General features: G+C 44.9%; 1 protein-coding gene across 1 annotated transcript; it reads right to left on the bottom strand.

The window, feature by feature from the left end:
* Window positions 1-1,414: 1,414 nt before the first annotated feature.
* LOC136657074 (cysteine and glycine-rich protein 2) lies at window positions 1,415-17,477 on the bottom strand. Its single transcript, XM_066633676.1, has 6 exons — window positions 17,456-17,477; window positions 9,219-9,337; window positions 6,689-6,857; window positions 2,738-2,867; window positions 2,309-2,402; window positions 1,415-1,653 (listed from the first exon to the last, which is right to left on the bottom strand). Exons 2-6 carry the CDS (start codon window positions 9,328-9,330, stop codon window positions 1,577-1,579), a joined length of 582 nt encoding a protein of 193 aa, XP_066489773.1. The 5' UTR covers window positions 9,331-9,337; window positions 17,456-17,477; the 3' UTR covers window positions 1,415-1,576.
* Window positions 17,478-19,933: the final 2,456 nt, after the last annotated feature.

Below are 19,933 nucleotides of genomic sequence, written 5' to 3'. Positions count from 1 at the left end.
ATCCGGGAGTGACAATCCCTTCCACACTGGGAGCAAGTGCAGTCTGTCCCTGGTGTGTCTCCCTGGCTATGGGCCTTCCTTCTTTGCCTCTTAGCCTCAGACTGTTGGCCAACTGTCTCTTCAAACTGGGAAAGGCCATGCTGCACAGCCTGCCTCCAAGCGGGCCACTCAGAGGCCAGGGTTTCCCACTTGTTGAGGTCCATCCCTAAGGCCTTCAGATCCCTCTTGCAGATGTCCTTGTATCGCAACCCCTGACCTAGATTATTTTTATTACAGGGGTACATGCAACTTCATTGCCTGAACAGTTACGCTCTTCATTACTTATTTTAAAAGAAGGGATGAAGTAATTTTATTGGCAACCTACTTGTTAAAACAAGCATATTTTCCATTATATTCCCTTGGCACAAGATCAGTCCAGAATGACTGACACAGCATATGCAGACTAGCAATTTTGATAGAGCAAAATGATGTGTTTGAACGAGATGCACACTATCCCTCTTAGAGAAAAGTTGAGCCCATAGTTCCGTTGACACTAGCGAGAGGAACACTACCCATACCAATATGAAAACTAAACTAAAACACTGCCATCCACTGTTGTATCCCAGCATTTCTCAAACAACTCGAGGGAACTTTGGAGTACAAGGGGCCCAGAAATACCAGATAAAGCTGTTTCTGACCTATCAGACTACAGTGTGTCAGCTTTGAATGGTCACTGTGGAAAGTTAGCATGCCAGAGGTATGAGTTTTAATCTAGCCTTTTACGCTGTGCAGGGAATACCCACTCAGACGAGATACTTCAGGCTGCAGGCAGACGGCAAGCTACTGAACAGGGTTCCTGTACAGGGTTCCAAGATTCTCTAGGCTGGCTCTGAAAGCCACATATGAAGCAGTTGATCAAGTATTACCATTCAAACGCCAATCTTCTAATGAAGGACCACAAGACGTAACTAAAATCCCCAGCGCCTGGGGCAGTAACATCATGATGTCACATGACATTGTGATGTCACTTCTGCGTTCTCCCTGGAGGTGGTGGTGCTGGCAGCTTTGTACACCCCCCCCAATTGAGGAGGGAACGAAGCCACCAGCATCCCTTCCTCCAGGAAAAACATAGAAGTGACTGCTTTAGACTTTAGCATCTGGATTTTTTCCCCCCAGTAAGCCATGAGTCCTTAAGCCCTTTAGACTTTGGCATACCATCATTGCCACATTGATGCAACTTTTATCCAAATTTTCCCACCACTCTGTCAAAACTTTTTGCCTTAGGCAGGTGGCATCCGTCTCTGGATGCTGCCGACACTTATGAAAACACCAGTTTAAGAGGCAGGTCCATAGGCCAGCAAAACCAAGACAGTTTCTTCAGACCTTTTAAACACTGTTCTAAATTCAAAGCTTTATTGAGATCAATTGTTAGCAAATACAGCCTTATCATGTGCGGCTTTTTTTTTTAAAAAAAAAAAGAACAGTGAAAATATACAATATTAAAAACCAAGAAAGAGCACAAACTAGTATCAGTTTCACAGTTAGTAGAATTTAAGCTGCATCTCGTAACTGCAGAGCCATTTCAGTGAAATGGTATTTACTGCGCATGAACAAGAGCGCCAGCTCCCTGGCCATAGCCAAATCCTTTAGGACCAAAGTTCTTTGCGTAACAGCCTGCGAGAAAAAGAAATTCCAGTTAGTTCAATTCCATGACGTTTCTATGTTGGACTTAGTTAAGCCAGATACTGAAGCCAGCATATTACAGACATCCTACTCAAGTACTTCCATCTTCACATCAAAGATTGAGATGCTCTCACAGGAGTCCCATGAGCTCTTCAAGTTACCCATAACTTCTGTTGCACGTGCAGGAGGCATTTGAGAAACTTAATGGGTAGTTAAAAGCCATTTCTGCCCAATGTTGCATATTCGCAACATGATCCAATAGGTACACTGTGGGCTGGGCAGTAATGAGTTAAGGAAATACTTTCAAGTTACTCAGTAAAAGATGAAACTAGCCAATCAAGTCTGTAGGCCATCCCACTGCCTTCTCAGAATCATCTACTCCAGCCATTTTCAACTGGTGTGCCGTGAGTGGTCCACAGGTGTGCCACAGGAATTTGGGGGAAGATCATTTATTAATAGGGTCAATGGGAGATGTGAGCTGCCACTGGCAGCATGGTGTGCCTTGTCAATCATCAAAAACCTGGTGTGTGCCTTGACCATTTGTGTGCCTTGTCAGTGTGCCATGAGATGAAAAAGATTGAAAATCACTGATCTATTCAGTCTGCCCTGGGAATCTCTCCTTCCTTCCCTCCACCCCACTCCTTACCTTTGCAATAGATTTCCCCTTCCTTTTCTGTGAGAGTTGTTGATTCAAGGCTTTTTCCACACTTAGCGCATCGAAAACAGTTTTTGTGCCAAGGCTAAAGAGAAAATAGTTATGTTTAAGCCTCCTGTCTTGTACTGTTCAATAGGATATACACACACGCTAACTGGGAATTCAATCTCCTTAAAAGCATCTTCTTAATATTAGGTCAGTCTAGTAAAAGTTGAAGTTGGAGAAATCTGGGTCAAATCTGCTCATCATCTCCAAACTGCATCCCTCCCCCTTTTGAATCAGAGCTATAGCATACCGCTAGTAAAAGAGCAACCTATATTAGATCTAGTCAACTCTCTTGGAAAAGAAACTGGACAAAAATAGTTACAATACAAATAAAGTCAGTTTTGGCAAGACATTGTCAATAAAAAGCCACTATACCTTTCCAGCTCCTATTACTTTCTCCGCAGCATACACAGAATCCCCACATCGGGAACATTTCTCTGCTCCTCCAAATTTCTGGGCAAATTTTGAAGTGTTTGGATTTGTTGTCGGTCGATGAGAAGGTGCACTAAAACAGAGAAGGTGGTGTCCTTGTACAACACACTCCAGTACACTGCATATAGTTTTACACATCTCATGAAGAGGTAGGCATTAAACTGGGGAAGAAGAGAGTTTCATCACAGATGTTTCACCCCTTTAAGCAACTGAAATGAACTGGAGATTACTATTCCCCGTGCACTCTTACACCAGTGCAAAGCTTCAAGTCAATTGACTTGCTATTTGTAGCAGTCACTCAAGCACTAGCAACACACACACACACACACACACACACACACACACACACAATTGCTGGATGAGCGACAGCATGTGAGCTAGACCTGTACAAAGGTGGGTGTGGACCAGCAGTAATCTCCATTAGAAGGGGAGCTCCTACCCAGTCCATCCCTAGTTCAGAAGGCTTGTGGATTGCTCTCTCCTACTTTGACTAGATTTCTCATCGGTTTCTTTTCCCATCTTGCTTTGTCACCCTTCCTAAGTGGCCATGATCAGGTGCTTCTCTCATTCTGCGGTATGTATAACATACTTTGTGTCACTCAGCTCTACTGTGGGTAAGTTTGCCTTTTCCACACCTCTGCTAATACATTAAGGGCACAATCCTTTCCTCTCCCCCTCCACTGCCACACTGAATCCAGCAGGCAGTGTGTGTGTGTGTGGTGGGAGACTATGGAGGAAACAGGGAGTCATATCCCCTTACCCCTCTGTAAGCCTCCCATTCAGCAATGGGTCTGCTCAGACCTGTGCCAGCTCTGTAGCTGGCACAAGTCTGAAGGGCAGGGAGACTGTGAAATGAGGGGATAGGATCCAGAGCACACCATCACTGCCAGATCCACGCCATCCCACATCTTCCTTGTGGAGTTTTGCTCCATCTCACCCACTCCTGCCTTACCTGCTCTGGTAGATACAGCAGGAATTGGCAACAACTGGGGAATGAGTCAATTTACTGCAGTTTTCTCATTCCAATAAGCTTATTGCAGGCTTCTTCCCAACACAGCTGGCTTAAGAGGCAGCTTTTACCTTTCATGCTTGGAACTGGGAGAACTGCCTCTATTCATTCCAGGTGGCATCTTTACAACTAGTTCTCGCTGATTTCCTTGTCTTTCCCCCCCTGGACTGTTAGCCCTTTGGGGAGAAGGAATTCTCTTTGCTTTTCTGTTATGTCAACCTCTATGATGAAAAGTAGTACAGTATACAAAAACACTGTAAATGATGCAAGTGACTGAGCTATGGCTGACCTCTAGGGCTGACACCAGATTGCTGGGAGCCCCAAGGGCAAAATCTGTACAGTTCCCCATAGCTCCCTCCGCCCCAACCCCACCCACACCAAGCCCTACTGCTGCCACCAGTATGGAAAATTCAGGGGCAGTCCAGCAGGTCCCCAGACACGGGCTCAACATCCTACCTGCCAAGCTAGCCTCCCCGCCCCCCACTCGGGGGCAACACAATTGGGGGGCTGCTGCTAGGAAAGGGTTCACTAGCAACAGACTTGTACTAGATTTTAGTTCTTTACCAATTGCTGTGCTGATGCAGTGGGTAAAGCAACTTGTTCAAGTTGCTGACTGCCAGTATGCCTTAGCCCAAGGCCATGCTGGCCTCTTCAACCTGCCAAATGCTTCATGTACAATTTTCTTTTTAACCCAACACTTGTAGTCTCAAGAGGATTAGGAAGCAGTTAAATCCTCAAGCCAGCTATTCATTTTCATACATAGGCCAGACTACAGATCCACTCTGCTAGAGTCTTGTTTACATTGTTGGGTCTTTTGTTTCTAGAGTTCAGTGAATCTGAAGGGCCACATGCTGGAAACAGTCATCAAGGCTACAGCACTTCCCACTGCCTTAAAAATGTGGCCTTCTTCTGCCTTGTATTATCACACTCTTCAGGATAAATGTGCCATAATCGTGTCTTAGTTGCTAATACCTCCTAACATCAGCAAAGGCAGCATGAAATCCTGCAACATTCAAGTTCACATAAGAAGCCTAGTATTTTTCAGTGTCCAACACTAAGGTTAACACAGACAATTCCTTCCAATTTCATAACAGTTTCAAAACACAATTATGCAGCACAGAAAATTTCCAATATGAAGAGTTTTTGAACTGCACCCAAGAAACAAAAGCAGGTCACTGAAGTCTGTTAACAAAATAAATGACTGAGGGTGTCCAGCACTGACATAAGGGCAATGCAGCTCCGAGGTAAGGGAACAAACATTCCCTTACTTTGAGGAGGCCTCCGTGAGTGACGCCCAACTGCAGGATGCAGCACATGTCCCACTGGCATCGCTATGCCAGTGCTGGAAAGCACTGACATAAGGGGTTAGGATTGCACCCCGACATACACACAGCACACTAAAGTGATTTGTAATAAATGCCAAACCATGGTTTAGTACAGGAGTGTCAAACGTGTTTCGTATAGCGGACTGAACAGCATTTACAGCACCACCTGAGGGCTGGAAGTGACATCATTAAGCAGGAAGTGATGTCATTAGCCAGCTGATGGCCAGAAATAAGCACTTTGATCTCACATGGAAACTCATTAGCTGCAAATGACAAGAGAAAAATGTGCCAATCTTGATCATATTTTCAAGGTATGGGAGAGCCCGGTTGTCACATGGGCTGCCCTTTCAGCTGCGCTACTTTGCAGTATCACTTTGCAGCTGAGAGGGGGTCAGTGAAGTGACACCTCAGCAGAAGCAGAGCTGCTGAAAGGGCGGCCCACATGATAACTCGGTTCTTGGCAGCATCTCCCTCCCACCATCTGTCCTCCCCCCCCCAGTGTCCCTTGCCTTCATTGGTCTCCTTCCATAACTCCCAGAGTCTCAGCAGAACCAGTGCTGCTGAAAGGACAGTGCTAGGACAGCCCAAATATCACAGGGGCCAGATAAAGAGCTTTCAGGGGCCGCATCTGGCCCAAGGGGTTTGACACTCCTGGTTCACTACTGTGGAAACAAGTCCTGCACTTCCCCATCTATATTCTAATGCACTTTATTACTAACCATTTTAGTTGTTGCCAGGACCAAAGTGTGTTGAGTCCTGAACTCATGCCTACACTGCTTCTTGCACGCTGTCCACTTCACCCCTCCCTATTTAACAGGCTCTCGGGGTGGCAGCAGGCAGTTCTTATACACAAGTGGTACATAGTTAAGAAAAACCTAAAGTCAACACACAAATATCTTGGGGAAATTCTCCCCAAGTCAATGTCTAGGCTGCTCCAAATCCTATATCAGATGATGATAGATGGGCCAGGGTGTTTTGGATTCTTAATACGAGCCTCTGGCACCATCCTTTGCTCTTATATCCAAAACAAGGAACTATGAGTTCACAACATAGAGGAAGCAATTAGTTATTTGACCACTTTAGTGCCCTTGTCGGTGTGCCATGAGATGGAAAAGGTTGAAAATCACCGAATTAAGGGATCATGAACAAGGAAAAGCATGCACAAAGTATGCAGCCATTCTCTTAGCATCAAACCATGGTTTGGCAATGTGTCTAAAATCAAATCATTTGGTGCCCAGTTCCTCTATTAAAGTCATTCATGAAGTTGCTTCAACAGCTTAAGTTGTAGGCCCTCACTCAATACCCAAGTTTACTGGCACTGCTTTCATTGTAGAAACTTAGTCACTAGTTTCTGCACCTTTTCCAGTCAATGTGATCACTATTTTATGCAAAAGCAAAAATGGAAAACGCATTTCTTAGAGATGCTGGTTCCCTGAACAGCCTTAAGTCAAAGCACATGTATAACGTTGGTTCATTTTGCTTAGGGATGTTGCCACCAGTGTGGTTTTCACTCACTACTTAAATATGCAATCAGCTAGAGCAACTAAAAGCTGCACCTACTTGTCATGCTTGATACCCAGCCTCTCTCCTCTGTCCATATTGAGAGTGCCTGCTCCTTGGCCATAGCCATAACCCTTTGGACCATACTTCTTTCCGTAGCAAGACTTGCAGTATACCTCTTCATTATGGATGGCTACTGTTGTGCTGTCTAAGTTTTTCCGGCAGACCACTGGAAAAAAAGGTGATTTGCTTTTTAGAAATGGCTCTTACGGCAGCCTGTTTAGCAAACCCAAGTGCCAGATGTTCATTTTCTGGCCTGTGGTAGTAAACTACAGAAAGTTTACAGGGAGGTTGTTTGAATTGTTGAATTATATTTTGCTCTGCGAGGAACTTCCACTCGCCTTCCTTTTCCCAACGATGACATTTACAGAATGGAAGTTCAATGCAGTTTAATTAGTGAAGCTGCACGGAAGCCAGGAACTGAGGTCAGCAATTTTTCCTCCCGCTTTTTAAAAAGAAAAAGCCACACAGAATAAGCATCTATATTAGTGCCAACATATTTAATTATGCAACAGTTTCCAAATCCTCTTTTGCCCAGGAACAAAGGAAAAAAGTGTCCACAGCTAAATGCTCTGGTGGACTGAATCTCATGCTTGTGTTCAGCAGAGTCGTGAGTTTTTTTGAGTGCAACTAAAACATCAAATCTATTTAAAAAGCTGTGACCTGGAATACCATCAGCAACTTGCTACCTTGTTCTGCTTTTTACAGTCTTAGGTTGCTTGTTTTGATTCCTTGAAATGAGGTCCACATTACTCCCCACCCCTCCCCAGTTCAGAAGCCATTGTCTTCATAGGCATGTTCACTCCACAGTGAATGCACTTTAAAAAATGCCTAATTCAGGGCAACATGTTTAAACTGACTTGTCACTAGAGTGTCCATGGCAACTTCAAGCACATCCTCACGAGCATTCATCGAAAGACAAACCGCCTTACCCAGTAAAATCGAGTGCCCTCAAACTGTGGATGGATCTAGGACTTCAACAGCTTTTTGTACTTAAGTATCTGCAGCACTCTTCTAAATTCAGTGCAATTAACCCACTTCTGCTGAGCCCACAGGTGTACACAGTTGATCCCTGTTCCTTATATGCACCACTGGGCCACATTATAAAAGTTGACCCCTTTACAGCCCCCTTGCAGTTCCTCAGAAGCAAGGAACTCCCAACTTATGCATGCATAGAACTGCAGTCTTTGTGTACTACACAAACAGGTCAATAGCATGTTATATGCTTCTCCTACCAGGCACCTCTAAATTTCCACGAAAACTGCCAGAAGTCATGTTTGACTGGGGGATCTGGCCTTTCAGCTCAGAGTTGCAGAGGCAGGTTGCGATTACTCACTGGTGAAGGAATATGCACTGTCCATCCTCAAGACACTTAGTATTTCTCAGGACCAGAAGCATAGCTAGAGCAGTGCAAAAACAGTAATTCGTGAAGGCTCCTGAAGGGGAGTGTAAGCAGACCTTACACCATGCTACCTGAATGCCTCCAAGGGCAAGTGGGAGTGGCAAGCGTAAGCAAAGTTCAGGAGCCTGAACTACTTACCATCTTGCACCACTATAGCTACACTACTGCCCAGGATGGACACCCAGCAGAATGAAGCAATCTCGGAAACTAAGTAATCTGAACTTGTTTTTCCTTCTCCCCAGCCCCTGCTGTTTAGTTCAAGAATGTTTCTTACTACCAAGACAAGGTCTTGCATTCCATCCCCCCAATATTTTAGTTTCTCACACAGACCCCTAAAACCTTCCTGTCTGTCCACCTATCTCATGGTATCAGCTCGAGACAAGCTACACACTTCATTTTGTATGAGAATAATAGCACTGTTCTTCAGCTAGGCAGTCATATCTATTTGATATGATCCATTATGATGAAGCAGCTGTTAGTATGAATACAATGCTTTCATAAGCTGCAGGCCAAAAAAATAATCACTTGGACCCTGCTTTTTTGAGATAATCTACAGCCTCCTGAGCCAAAGCCCAACAGAATTTTGGCTCTGCTATGGTGCAATAGAAAAGTCAACCAAATAACTTAACTTGTTTGGTATGAGGAACAAAGCCAAGTCCTGAACAATTTTTCTAATAAGATTGGTCCAAGTGTGAACTGCTAAATAACGGGGAGTGTGAAAACTGGCAATTTGATGGATTAGTTTTCATATTTTCTTAATATGCTTTTTTATTTGCCAAAATTGATTCAGCTAAGCCAGCCAAAGCACATGTTTTAGTTTTTAAAAACAATCCACGTTGAACAAAGTAAAAACCTGACATGTCATTTTCAGAGATGTTTAGACTAGTGACCAATTGATATCCAGGGAGAATTAGTTCCAGAGTCAGAGCAGCAGAGAATAAGGACTTCCAAGTTTGCAGAAGCTAGCTCCACATCAAACAGCATTCTGACCTCACAGCAATCCTAAAGTGTATGTGTCTGATGCAGCCACATTCTCTTCCCACTTTCAGCCTTGTATGCTGAAAGCAAAGTTGTCCATTTAAAAGGCAGCTCGGCTGGTGCTCAATAGACAGCTACACCATCACTTACTACACAGAAAGCAGCATTTGTGGAAGCTCCTCCCATCACACTGAACTTCTTCTGCATGGTACACCGTCCTTCCACAGGCACCACATTTGTTTCCGCCTCCCCAGTTTGGCATTTTGAGTCTGTAGAAGAGATACTGGTTGTTATTAACAAGGTTAATGGTTGTATATTCAACATCATCTTCCACATTAGGAGTTTCTACGGAGATTTAGGGCACAATCTTAACCAGGTCTACTCAGAAGTAAGTCCTATTTTGTTCAATGGGGCTTACTCTCAGGAAGGTTAGGATTGCAGCCTTAGGCAGATAATCAATACAGTCTTATTTTTCCATCCTATTTCAGAGGCAGTCTCACCAAGGACAGCGGTAAGCTTGAACATACAGTGCAAACTGCAAAGTAATGTTTAAAGGAACAGATCTTTAATCATTATGCAGTCACCTCTCCACAAGCCATAACAGCACTAGAAACATGTTACCACCTTCCACAGAATATCATGTCTAAGTGATAAACATAGGGATGGGAAAATCTATTGGAATGCAGTGAAGCTACTGAAAAACCTACTACCTTTATAGTAGTGAAAAACCTACTACCTTTATTCTCTCCCTTGACATAATATTCAGTCCAGCATTGCCTTTCATCTAGCACCAATGGGAGTACCAGCTTGCCTTTCATGCCTCCAAAAAGGAAAAGCTGCAATATAGGGTTAGAGCGGACTCTGAAGACTACACTGCAGGGCAGCATGTGCATCTCCATTGTTAAACTCCCCCAAATTATCCACGTATTAAAAGCATCAAGTCAGAGAGCAGAAGCTCATGGATAGATTTCAAAGATCCCCCCCCCCTTCAACTGCAATATCTATTGGAAGGTTTGGGCAAATTCCATTCTGATCCCACTTTCCAGCAATTCCAAGGCACAGAAACAAAGAATACTGTATAAGAAGAAAATTTAAAGACTCCAAGATGTACTGCTCCAGCAGCAGCAGATATAGGACACAATCATGTTGGTGTCCTGCAAGGTTCTCCAGGGAAGGTAATCTATATGTAGAGCACTAAAATTTGAGAAAGTCCTCTTACCACCCACCCAGCCAGCCTCAGATCAGTGTGTGTCTGAGACAGCAGAAAAAAGCAAAAAGTGCTTTACAGTTTCATGGAGGAAGCTTTGTGGGCACAGATGGCTTCAGAAGGTAGCTCACATCCAAATTCTAACCCAATTTTTGTTCTCCAGACGAGGTCAGCCAACTGTGACCACAGCAGGACACTGGATAGAAAAACTGAGACCATTCCTTGAGTTTGTCACAGGGCAAGGCCACTAAACTTTCACTTCTCCCATTTGTGTCATGCTTCAGTTTTGAGATTGTTCACAAAACTTGTAAACACCAACACCTTTGGAGACACAAATTTCATTTCTCTCCTTAAACATGCTGAAATCAGTAGCAGTCTTGATAAGCTTTTCAAGTATAACCAGTGAACTCTTCTGTTGGGCTGTTAAATACCACCCAGTTCCAGTCACAACCTGTATTAAGGGAGTGCTTACAACCACTCTGTCACATAGCAAGAGCTTCTTCTCTAAATGAAAAAAGCAATTTCACACACCAGAATCATTAATGCCATGTAGCGAATTTGGCCATCATTTTTTCACCTCTTCTATGAAACAAAGGGATTGTTTCATGTGTCGAGAAGGGCAAGATATTTAAAACTACAAAAGTGAACTCACGAGGAGTTGGTCGTGCAAATGCACATTAGGAGGTGGCCAGGTTATATTGTGAACCTAATCCCCAAATGAACAGGAATATGCACAAAAAACTGCCACTCCCCAAACATACCGAGTTCCTTTAAGACTTTTGGAAGACTTTTACAACAAAAAGCACTTTTACCAGCTTCTCAAGACAGCTTGTGCCCAAGTTCAGTTTCACCATGAGGGAGAGATTGGCTAAGTAAAGCTTACAAAGGACTGCTAAACAGAAAAGTGACCACTGATCCCAGGCAGACTTTCCTGAGTGTGGGAAAATAAGATTTAATAATTAATCTCTATCAGGATGCTCTGGTGCATTCCAACTCAGCAGCATGCGACACATGCATGACTAGTAGCTCAGTTTAGAGCAGTAGCAAAAAATTTAGCTACTTAACACATGCCTAAGATGCCATAGAATTTAACACTGCTTTTCCACGCTTTGGCAGCATCTAGTATTTAAGATGAGATTGGGGGGGAAAGCCTGCCATACACTACTATTACTTTGTCATTCTTGGCACCAGTGAAGCTTTAAAATTCAGATCCTATTACATCTGTCCAAGGATGTGGCAGTCCTGTTATGCAGCAGCTGACATCAATCACAGCAAACAGGACCTTAAGAGGAATACAAGCTGCCTTCCTTTTCCAAAAATTTTATATTGCAGGATAGCCCCACTTTATAGTATCCTCTCAAGAGTAGGTCAAAGTAGGACCTCTGCAGTTAACTGGAGCTTCTTGTTCCTGCCTTGGCTTTGAGAGTGCCCTAAGTAACTGACCTTATATGGAAGGAAAGAGAACCTAAAGTTTCTCTATAAAATAAGTTTTCCTCCTCCTTTATAGGCCCTACAAACCCATTGCTCTTGCTCAACAGATATATTCCCCCAAACCCTGTGGTTTATTAGCAGAGCTGTAGGAAACAAACTCATTCTCAGCAGAGCCGCGTTCAAGCTTTTTCACAGCCAGCAAAATGAAAGCAAGAACTGGTCATGGCTCTTTAGGCAGGAAGACAAGGCAACGCCACAGGGAGGGACACCAGTAACAAGTCAGGTTGAAGTAGTAGCAAACAATCCACAAGTTTTCAGTAGGAACTGAAGATGTAATTGGTCACTTTACTGGTGGGGATTATCACACACACACCCACTGCTGTTGTACAGGTCTAGCTAGCATGCTGTTGCTCTTTCAACAATTAAAAAGACATAACCAGATCAAGCCCTATCTTCATTTTATAGCTCTAGAAGGATGGAATAAACCATGCAAGGTGGCGACATCAATTTAAGATATCCATACAGGAGGAAGAGACAGGATCTGGGATGGCGCTATCTAGCTAGTTTTTCCCAAGAATGCCCAAGGGCTGGGATGGGGAAGAGAGGACAACTCCTACCATGCATTTACCTTGAAGTCTCCTCTTCCACTCTACCCATCAAGAAAATACATATTCCAATGTATTCAACTGCTTAATCTGTTGCACACCGCTAGCTCAAGCAGACCTGCACTCGTTAGTAAAGGACAGACCTGGAAAAACATGCCCCAACCAGCTCTTTGCATTTATAGGAACACAGTGCTTGAAAGAGCACTTAAGCAAGAAGGTGCATCCCTTTAATCTCAGCATCAGTCTCCTGCTCCAGTGAGTTCTGCTAGTAGAGACATGCCATACCTCAGAGCAGCACAGGGTACTACTAGAGACACTTCAGTCAACTGTGCTGTTAGCACAACTCTAATTAAGCTAGAACTTTTGGCCAGCAGTTTCCCAATCCTTCAACTTGCAATTAAATAGAAACTTGCATAGCATAACATACATAGCAGGTAGGTGGCCAATCTTCTGACAACACAACTGTCCACTAGTTCCACAGGTAAACTGTAACTAAGCTCAGGCCTTACATCCTGTTTAGTGGGTTTTTTTAATCCATTAACCAGTCAAGTTTATATCATCAAGTATGCTACACCCCCACACAAGATAGCTGTATCCCAATCCGCTGGGTCAATTTTGCAAGACACACTCAAGAGGAAAGCTTGATGAACCATGTCTGAGACTTGTGGTTAAGCTTTGCTTTCTTCTCCCCCCTCTTATGCAATTCCCTCTCTGGGAGCAAAGGTCTGTTGGAAACTACTCATGAAAATCTTCCATTTTCATTGACTGAAAACATTTAATTGCCAGAAGCTACTAATTAGTAAGAAGTTTGATATAACAATGTACCATTTGGATAAAACTGCTAGGGAGAGGCCACCCAAGGATTCGGAGTTGACCTATAAATTCTTAATGATCAGGAGAACACACTACCACCACAGCTCAGCTTAACCCAGTGGTTCCCAAACCTTTGTCTAGCAGCTGCCTTGACCTACTGGGCCATTGGCTTCAGCACTCATTAGGGCTACAATCCTATACACTGTAGAAGGTGGTGGGTTTTTCTTGAGGATTCTGTGGCTGCACTGCCTGGTTTCCACAGCTCCCCAGGGAACCATTTTTCAGTTTGGGAACCACTGACTGAATCAAAATGCCTGGCCTGGAGCTGGGTGCCTCCAATATGCAGCCAACACACACTCTACCTCTGTTTTCCATCTTCAGCTGTAGAAGCAGTGGATGGTTTGAATCAGTAACGGGCTGAAGAACTGAAATTAAATCTGGACAAATCAGAATTACTGTTCGTTTGATGTTGATCCAATGTTCCTTCCAACAGTACAAGGAGCCATCTTTGAAGCTACATCTGTAAATTGCAATATAATATGGTATTTTTTGATCACATGAGCAGCCAACACTTTCTAGGATCCATTGGAGATCTCCTTGTTAAAGACTGGGGAGGGAGAAGAACACAAACCACTGGGGTATTTATGCAGTGCCTGTTGGCTTCCATTAGAAAGCAGGTAACTTATATCCTTTATTTCAGAATTTTTAAAAATCAATATTGTGTTCAAAGAACTTGGTAGCATGTTGGCAATGGGAATGTTCATTAGGCTGGTAACCGATTTAATTACAATAAGACTATTCAAACCTTATTCCTAAAGTGATTTAGTAATCAAAGGTTCTGAAAACTCAACAGATAAGCAGGACTTTAGTGTGACAGACCCTATATGAAAGGGTACATAAAGATACAGCAATCCAAGCCACAAGTATCTAAAGAAATCCTCCCTCTATTACTAGTAGGTACTCAACCATATGACTTTGCTCTCAGTCTGTATGACCACCCAAAAGTAGAGCTTTATGCATACTGAGAAGGGGGAAGCAGTATGCTACCTAGCTATGCACAAGTTCATAAAAACAAAGAACAGCCCCCAAACAATTTAGCTTCCAGGCCCTGTGCAACCTGCAAAAACTTCTATGTTGTGAGCTAAGAAAAACAAAAAAAAGCTTCCAAAAAGCTTTGGAAAAATTCCAAAAAGCTAAGAAAAACTCATCTTGTTGGGGGAAGGCAAGAAATTCCCATCTTGCCTACAAAACTTCATTGAGGGATATGTTCAAATTCTGGATTTCTCCATTGTTCTCCCTGAACATCTCTCACCCCCAACCCACAAGATCAAAAGCGTCTAAAGAAACAAGTCAGGCAAGCTGCTATTTAAGTCTACAGTGGAGGGCAGCCAAAGAAAATTTCTGCTCTGTTTTTCCAACTCACACCTGGACTCATATAAAAATGGGCAATTCAAGGGATAACACCTCCGGGGCTTCCCTTCACAGCTAGAATTCTCAGTATTTTGTTGTGGGGCTGACTTGCTTCTGCCTAGTCTGGATTTGGTTTGATGCAATACAAGTTACTTTCACTCACGTGAAACTCTGAAATCAGCTTATCCATTGAAGACCAAGTCATGATTTTGCTACAGCTAATTAGTCCATATTTGTCTGCAAAAAGCACCCAAGGTGGCATACATCTACATCCTATGTTAGAAGTTGCAAATAAATATTCACATCTGCTAATGCAGTTGCATTTTATGCTCTTCTGTTGCACCTGGGTTTGTGTACATGATGGGAGACAGGTTAAAATCCCAAACTGGGTACAGAGGTCAGCAGAAGACTGCACAATTCAAAGGTCAATTTGAGAAAGATAAAGTACTTTGTCTATTCTGACTAGAGAGAAAACTACTCTTTCTATAGCTTTCCACAAAATGTTAATCTAGAACAGCATTTTATTTCCCCACCACTATCCTAAGGAATTGGATTTAACCCTTTGTGGTCCAGATACCAGAATTTCTAGCAAGTTACATATTAACAATTCTTTCGACTAAGTACTGGTAAATAGTTCATCTATTGAGTTTCAACTTCTTTGGACTACAGAAGTGCCAACCCAACAGCTGTCAGAGGGGCCCCCATGGAATAGGAGATATCTACAACTCAGTAGCCAGGCTGTAGAACCAGTTTTATGAAGCAAACCTAGGAATTATGCAACTCCTAACTTCAGGTGCATTTGATGTTCCATCCCCCTTGCTTTCACAAGTTCTTCATGACTGAACCTGTTGTCTAATAAAGTACAAGAGTTCCCTGGAAAAAAGAGGGCAGAATTTTCCTGCTATAGTATGCAAGGTATTCCAGAAATACAACTCTAGAACCCCTTACTCTTGCATTATGCAATAAGGAAGACAGGCATATTACTTCATACAAGAGAACTGGCTGGCAGTAGAATGAATTGGCCAGATTACAGCTCTCCCTGCATATAATCAATACCCTCAGAATGCTCAGACACTGGAATAGCAAGTCTTCAGAGCCACCTTCTTTAGATAAAGATTTTGCAACACTTCCATTCCACCCATTGAGCAAGGGAAAAATTCAGCCTTGTAGGCTAGTACACATTTTCCTTGTTTTAAAAGGCTAGGCACATTTTTAACCACTGAGCCTCAGCACATTGATGTGCTGTGAATGGTCTACAGGTGTGCCATGGGAGTTTGGGGGAAGATCATATATTAGTAGGGCTTTTGGGGCATGTGAGCCCCAGCCACCATTGCAATGTGACTGTCAACAGTCAGAAAAACCAACAATGTGTCCTGACAATTGTAGCACCTTTTCAGTGTGCCATGAGGTTAAGAAGGCTGAAAGTCACTGGGTTGGTATATGTCATTGTCACATCTTCAACAGTAATCAAACTAAGTGTAAACACCTAGCAAGATAGCAAGTAGTCACCTATAAGGTATAAAGTGACTGAGCCCCATTGCCTACTTTTCTACTAAGAGGTTTATGGCAGGTAGCTCATTAAGCCCATCTATTTAAAGAGTCATTTCACAGATCAGGAAAAATGAAATCCTTCAGGACATTAGTAAACAAAAGCAGTATTTTAATAGCTACTGCACACATACCAAGGAAGACTGTAGGGCTGCAATCCTAACCTCACTTTCCTGGGAGTAAGTCCCACTGAGCACAATAGGACTTACTTCGGAGTAGACCTGGTTAGGATTGTGCCCCTGGACTGTCTTCCATTCTAAATTAGCACTAAAGATACAGCCCATAGAAACTTTGGTTGCTTTGAGTAGTTAAGTGCCAGAATTAACAGAATACTGACCATTCACACTTCAGAAGAACCCTGCTGGATCAGGCCAAAGGGCCATCTATTCCAGCTTCTGGTATCTCACAGTGGCCCACCAAATGCCTCAGGGAGCACACAAGACAACAAGAGACCTGCACCCTGGGGCCACTTGCTTGTATCTGGCATGCACAATAAAGGCAACTGTATACCTCAACAGCTATACAATCTGCACCCAGAATACACCCTAAAGAGCCCCTCCCCCCAACACTCACACTTTGGAGCTAACAATACACAGGTTTTCAGAAACTAAGCAACAGGTGTGACTTCCTAGTCTCTTAACAACTTACTACACAGAGCCATTACCAGGCTGGGCTGGAAGGCAAGGAAAAACTCATTGGCAGGAGATGCTTTTCAACCAGATCCCACCCAAAGAGAATAAACAGGACTCTCCAGAACTGGGACTGGAAGGAAAACAGCCACAACAACCCTTTAGCCGGAGCAGAGTGCGACATCCTTGGGAACGCAGGACTAAGTTGCCAGCCAGAGACTACCATTTAGGAAGGCCTTAGAAAAGCAGAGCCTACAATAGTCACAGTCTTTCCCAGTGTGTGTTTGTGTGTCTATACACACATGTATGTGTATAGACACACTCACACATATAATACCCAATTACACACACACACAGACACCTACATATATGTGTGATCTACAGAAACACACACAGCAGCAGACACAAGGAATCAATGAGCCTCCCAGTAATGGAAATAAAGGGGGGGGAGAGAAGAGGTCACCTTTCCTTCCTGCTGGTGAGGTGGGACAGGCTGGGAGGGGGGGGAGACGGAGAGTCTGTGGCCAACGCCCAAAGCCAGGGAGCAGAGTGCCTCTGAGCGCGTGCAGAGAGCCCCAGCGGGAGGAGGGCTGCCGGGTCAAGGGAGGCTGCAGCCAAAGGAGCCTGGCAGCGCCCAGAGGCTGCGGGGAGCGGGGGCGCCTCTGGCCGGCAGGACCCAGCGCAGCCCCCCCGCTGCTGCAGCCGGAGCGGAGCCCCCTTCCCTCCCCGGGCGCAGGCACTTACCCAGAGCGGGCCAGCGGCAGGTCCCTGGAGAGCCCGAGAGCGCGCACCGCACACGGGGGACTGGAGGCAGGCAGCCCTCGCAGCGCTTTATAGCAGCCCGCTGGAGGGGGCGGCGCGGCGCGGCGCGGAGACCCTCCCCTGCCTGCCTGCCTGCCTGCCTGCGCCTCCCTCCGGGTCCTTCCCAGCCTGTCCCTTGCACGGCTGCCTCGCCTCCTCGGGCTCAGCCCCCCTGTCGCACGCACGTCAGAAGGGGGACTCGCGTGTCTCGGGGCTCGGCAGTGGGGAGGAGGCTGGACGTGTCCGCCTGGGGGCCTGGACGCGGCGCCTCTCCACACCAAACCGGATGCCCGCCCAGGGGTGGCCACGCCACAGCCCTAGGGCTGCATGGCAGTATAGCTGAATCAGTGGGGCACACTTGCGAGCAGGCTTGCGCTACTCGTGAGATGGGGATGTGCTGTGGGTGGGGAGGCAGAGCCTCCCCACTGGAGTCCTTTGAAAAGCGCCGCCGCCCTGTGAGGTGCGCAAGCGCTCCCAACCCATAGGAAGAACATAAGAACAGCCCCACTGGATCAGGCCATAGGCCCACCTAGTCCAGTTTCCTGTATCTCACAGCGGCCCACCAAATGCCCCAGGGAGCACACCAGATAACAAGAGACCTCATCCTGGTGCCCTCCCTTGCATCTGGCATTCTGACATAACCCATTTCTAAAATCAGGAGGTTGCGCATACACATCATGGCTTGTAACCAGTAATGGATTTTTCCTCTAGAAACATGTCCAATCCCCTTTTAAAGGCATCCATGCCAGATCCTGTGGCATCAAGTCACCACATCCTGTGGCAAGGAGTTCCACAGACCAACCACACGCTGAGTAAAGAAATATTTTCTTTTGTCTGTCCTAACCCTCTCAACACTCAATTTGAGTGGATGTCCCCTGGTTCTGGTGTTATGTGAGAGTGTAAAGAGCATCTCTCTATCCACTTTATCCTTCCCCTGCATAATTTTGTATGTCTCAATCATGTCCCCCCTCATACGCCTCTTTTCTAGGCTGAAGAGGCCCAAACGCTGTAGCCTTTCCTCATAAGGAAGGTGCCCCAGCCCAGTAATCTTAGTCGCTCTACTTTGCACCTTTTCCATTTCCACTATGTCCTTTTTGAGATGTGGCGATCAGAACTGGACACAATACTCCAGGTGTGGCCTTACCATCAATTTGTACAACCGCATTACAATATTAGCCATTTTGTTCTCAATACCTTTTCTAACGATCCCAAGCATAGAATTGGCCTTCTTCACTGCCACCGCACATTGGGTCGATACTTTCATCGACCTGTCCACCACCACCCCAAGATCTCTCTCCTGATCTGTCACAGACAGCTCAGAACCCATTAGCCTATATTTGAAGTTTTGATTTTTTACCCCAATGTGCATGACCTTTACACTTGCTTATATTGAAACACATCAGCCATTTTTCTGCCCATTCTGCCAGTTTGGAGAGATCCTTCTGGACATTGAAGCGCATCTGCCATTTTGCTGCCCATTCTGCCAGTCTGGAGAGATCCTTCTGGAGCTCCTCACAATCACTTCTGGTCTTCACCACTCAGAAAGGTTTGGTGTCATCTGCAAACTTAGCCACCTCACTGCTCAACCCTGACTCCAGGTCATTTATGAAGAGGTTGAAAAGCACCAGTCCCAGGACAGATCCTTGGGGCACACCGCTTTTCACCTCTCTCCATTGTGAAAATTGCCCATTGACACCCACTCTCTGTTTCCTGGTCTTCAACCAGGCCCCAATCCAGGGGAGGACCTGCCCTCTAATTCCCTTGCTGTGGAGTTTTCTCAGCAGCTTGTGGTGAGGAACCGTGTCGAACGCCTTCTGAAAGTCCAGCTATATAATGTCCATGGGTTCTCCCGCATCCACATGCCTGCTGACCTTTTCAAAGAATTCTGGAAGGTTTGTGAAGCAAGACTTACCCTTACAGAAGCCATGCTGATTCTCCCTCAGCAAGGCCTGTTCGTCTACGTGTTTTGAGATTCTATCTTTGATGAGGCATTCCACCATCTTACCCGGTATGGATGTTAGGCTGACCGGCCTATAGTTTCCCGGGTCCCCTCTCTTTCCCTTTTTAAAGATCGGTGTGACATTTGCTATCCTCCAATCCTCTGGTACCGTGGCCATTTTGAGGGACAAGTTGCATATTTTAGTCAAGAGATCAGCAACTTTATTCTTCAATTCCTTAATAACTCTTGGGTGGATGCCATCAGGGCCTGGTGACATTGATCTTTAATTTATCAATGAGGTCTGAAACATCTCTTTCAACCTCTATTTAACTTAATTCCTTGGTCAGGAGGGGCCGTTTGGGCAGAGATATCTGCCCGAGGTCTTCTGCCATGAAGACAGATGCAAAGAACTCATTCAATTTCTCTGTCATCTCTAAGTCTCCTTTTATCTCCCCTTTCCCTCCCTCACCATCCAGAGGGCC

Source organism: Tiliqua scincoides, chromosome 7 (genome assembly GCF_035046505.1).
Source record: "Tiliqua scincoides isolate rTilSci1 chromosome 7, rTilSci1.hap2, whole genome shotgun sequence".
Lineage (NCBI taxonomy): Eukaryota > Metazoa > Chordata > Lepidosauria > Squamata > Scincidae > Tiliqua > Tiliqua scincoides.
The sequence above is the reverse complement of the archived record's forward strand: the minus strand, read 5'-3'. Positions and strand labels throughout refer to the sequence as shown.

What these genes read in the sequence shown, in the direction of transcription:
- LOC136657074 (XM_066633676.1), bottom strand. Translation starts at nt 9,330, where the DNA reads ATGCCAAACTGGGGAGGCGGAAACAAATGTGGTGCCTGTGGAAGGACG. An exon ending in AAGTAATAGGAGCTGGAAAG is followed by an intron (nt 2,403 to 2,737) that starts GTATAGTGGCTT and finishes TTTTCTCTTTAG; the next exon opens with CCTTGGCACAAAAACTGTTT. An exon ending in AGGGGAAATCTATTGCAAAG is followed by an intron (nt 1,654 to 2,308) that starts GTAAGGAGTGGG and finishes TTTTTCTCGCAG; the next exon opens with GCTGTTACGCAAAGAACTTT.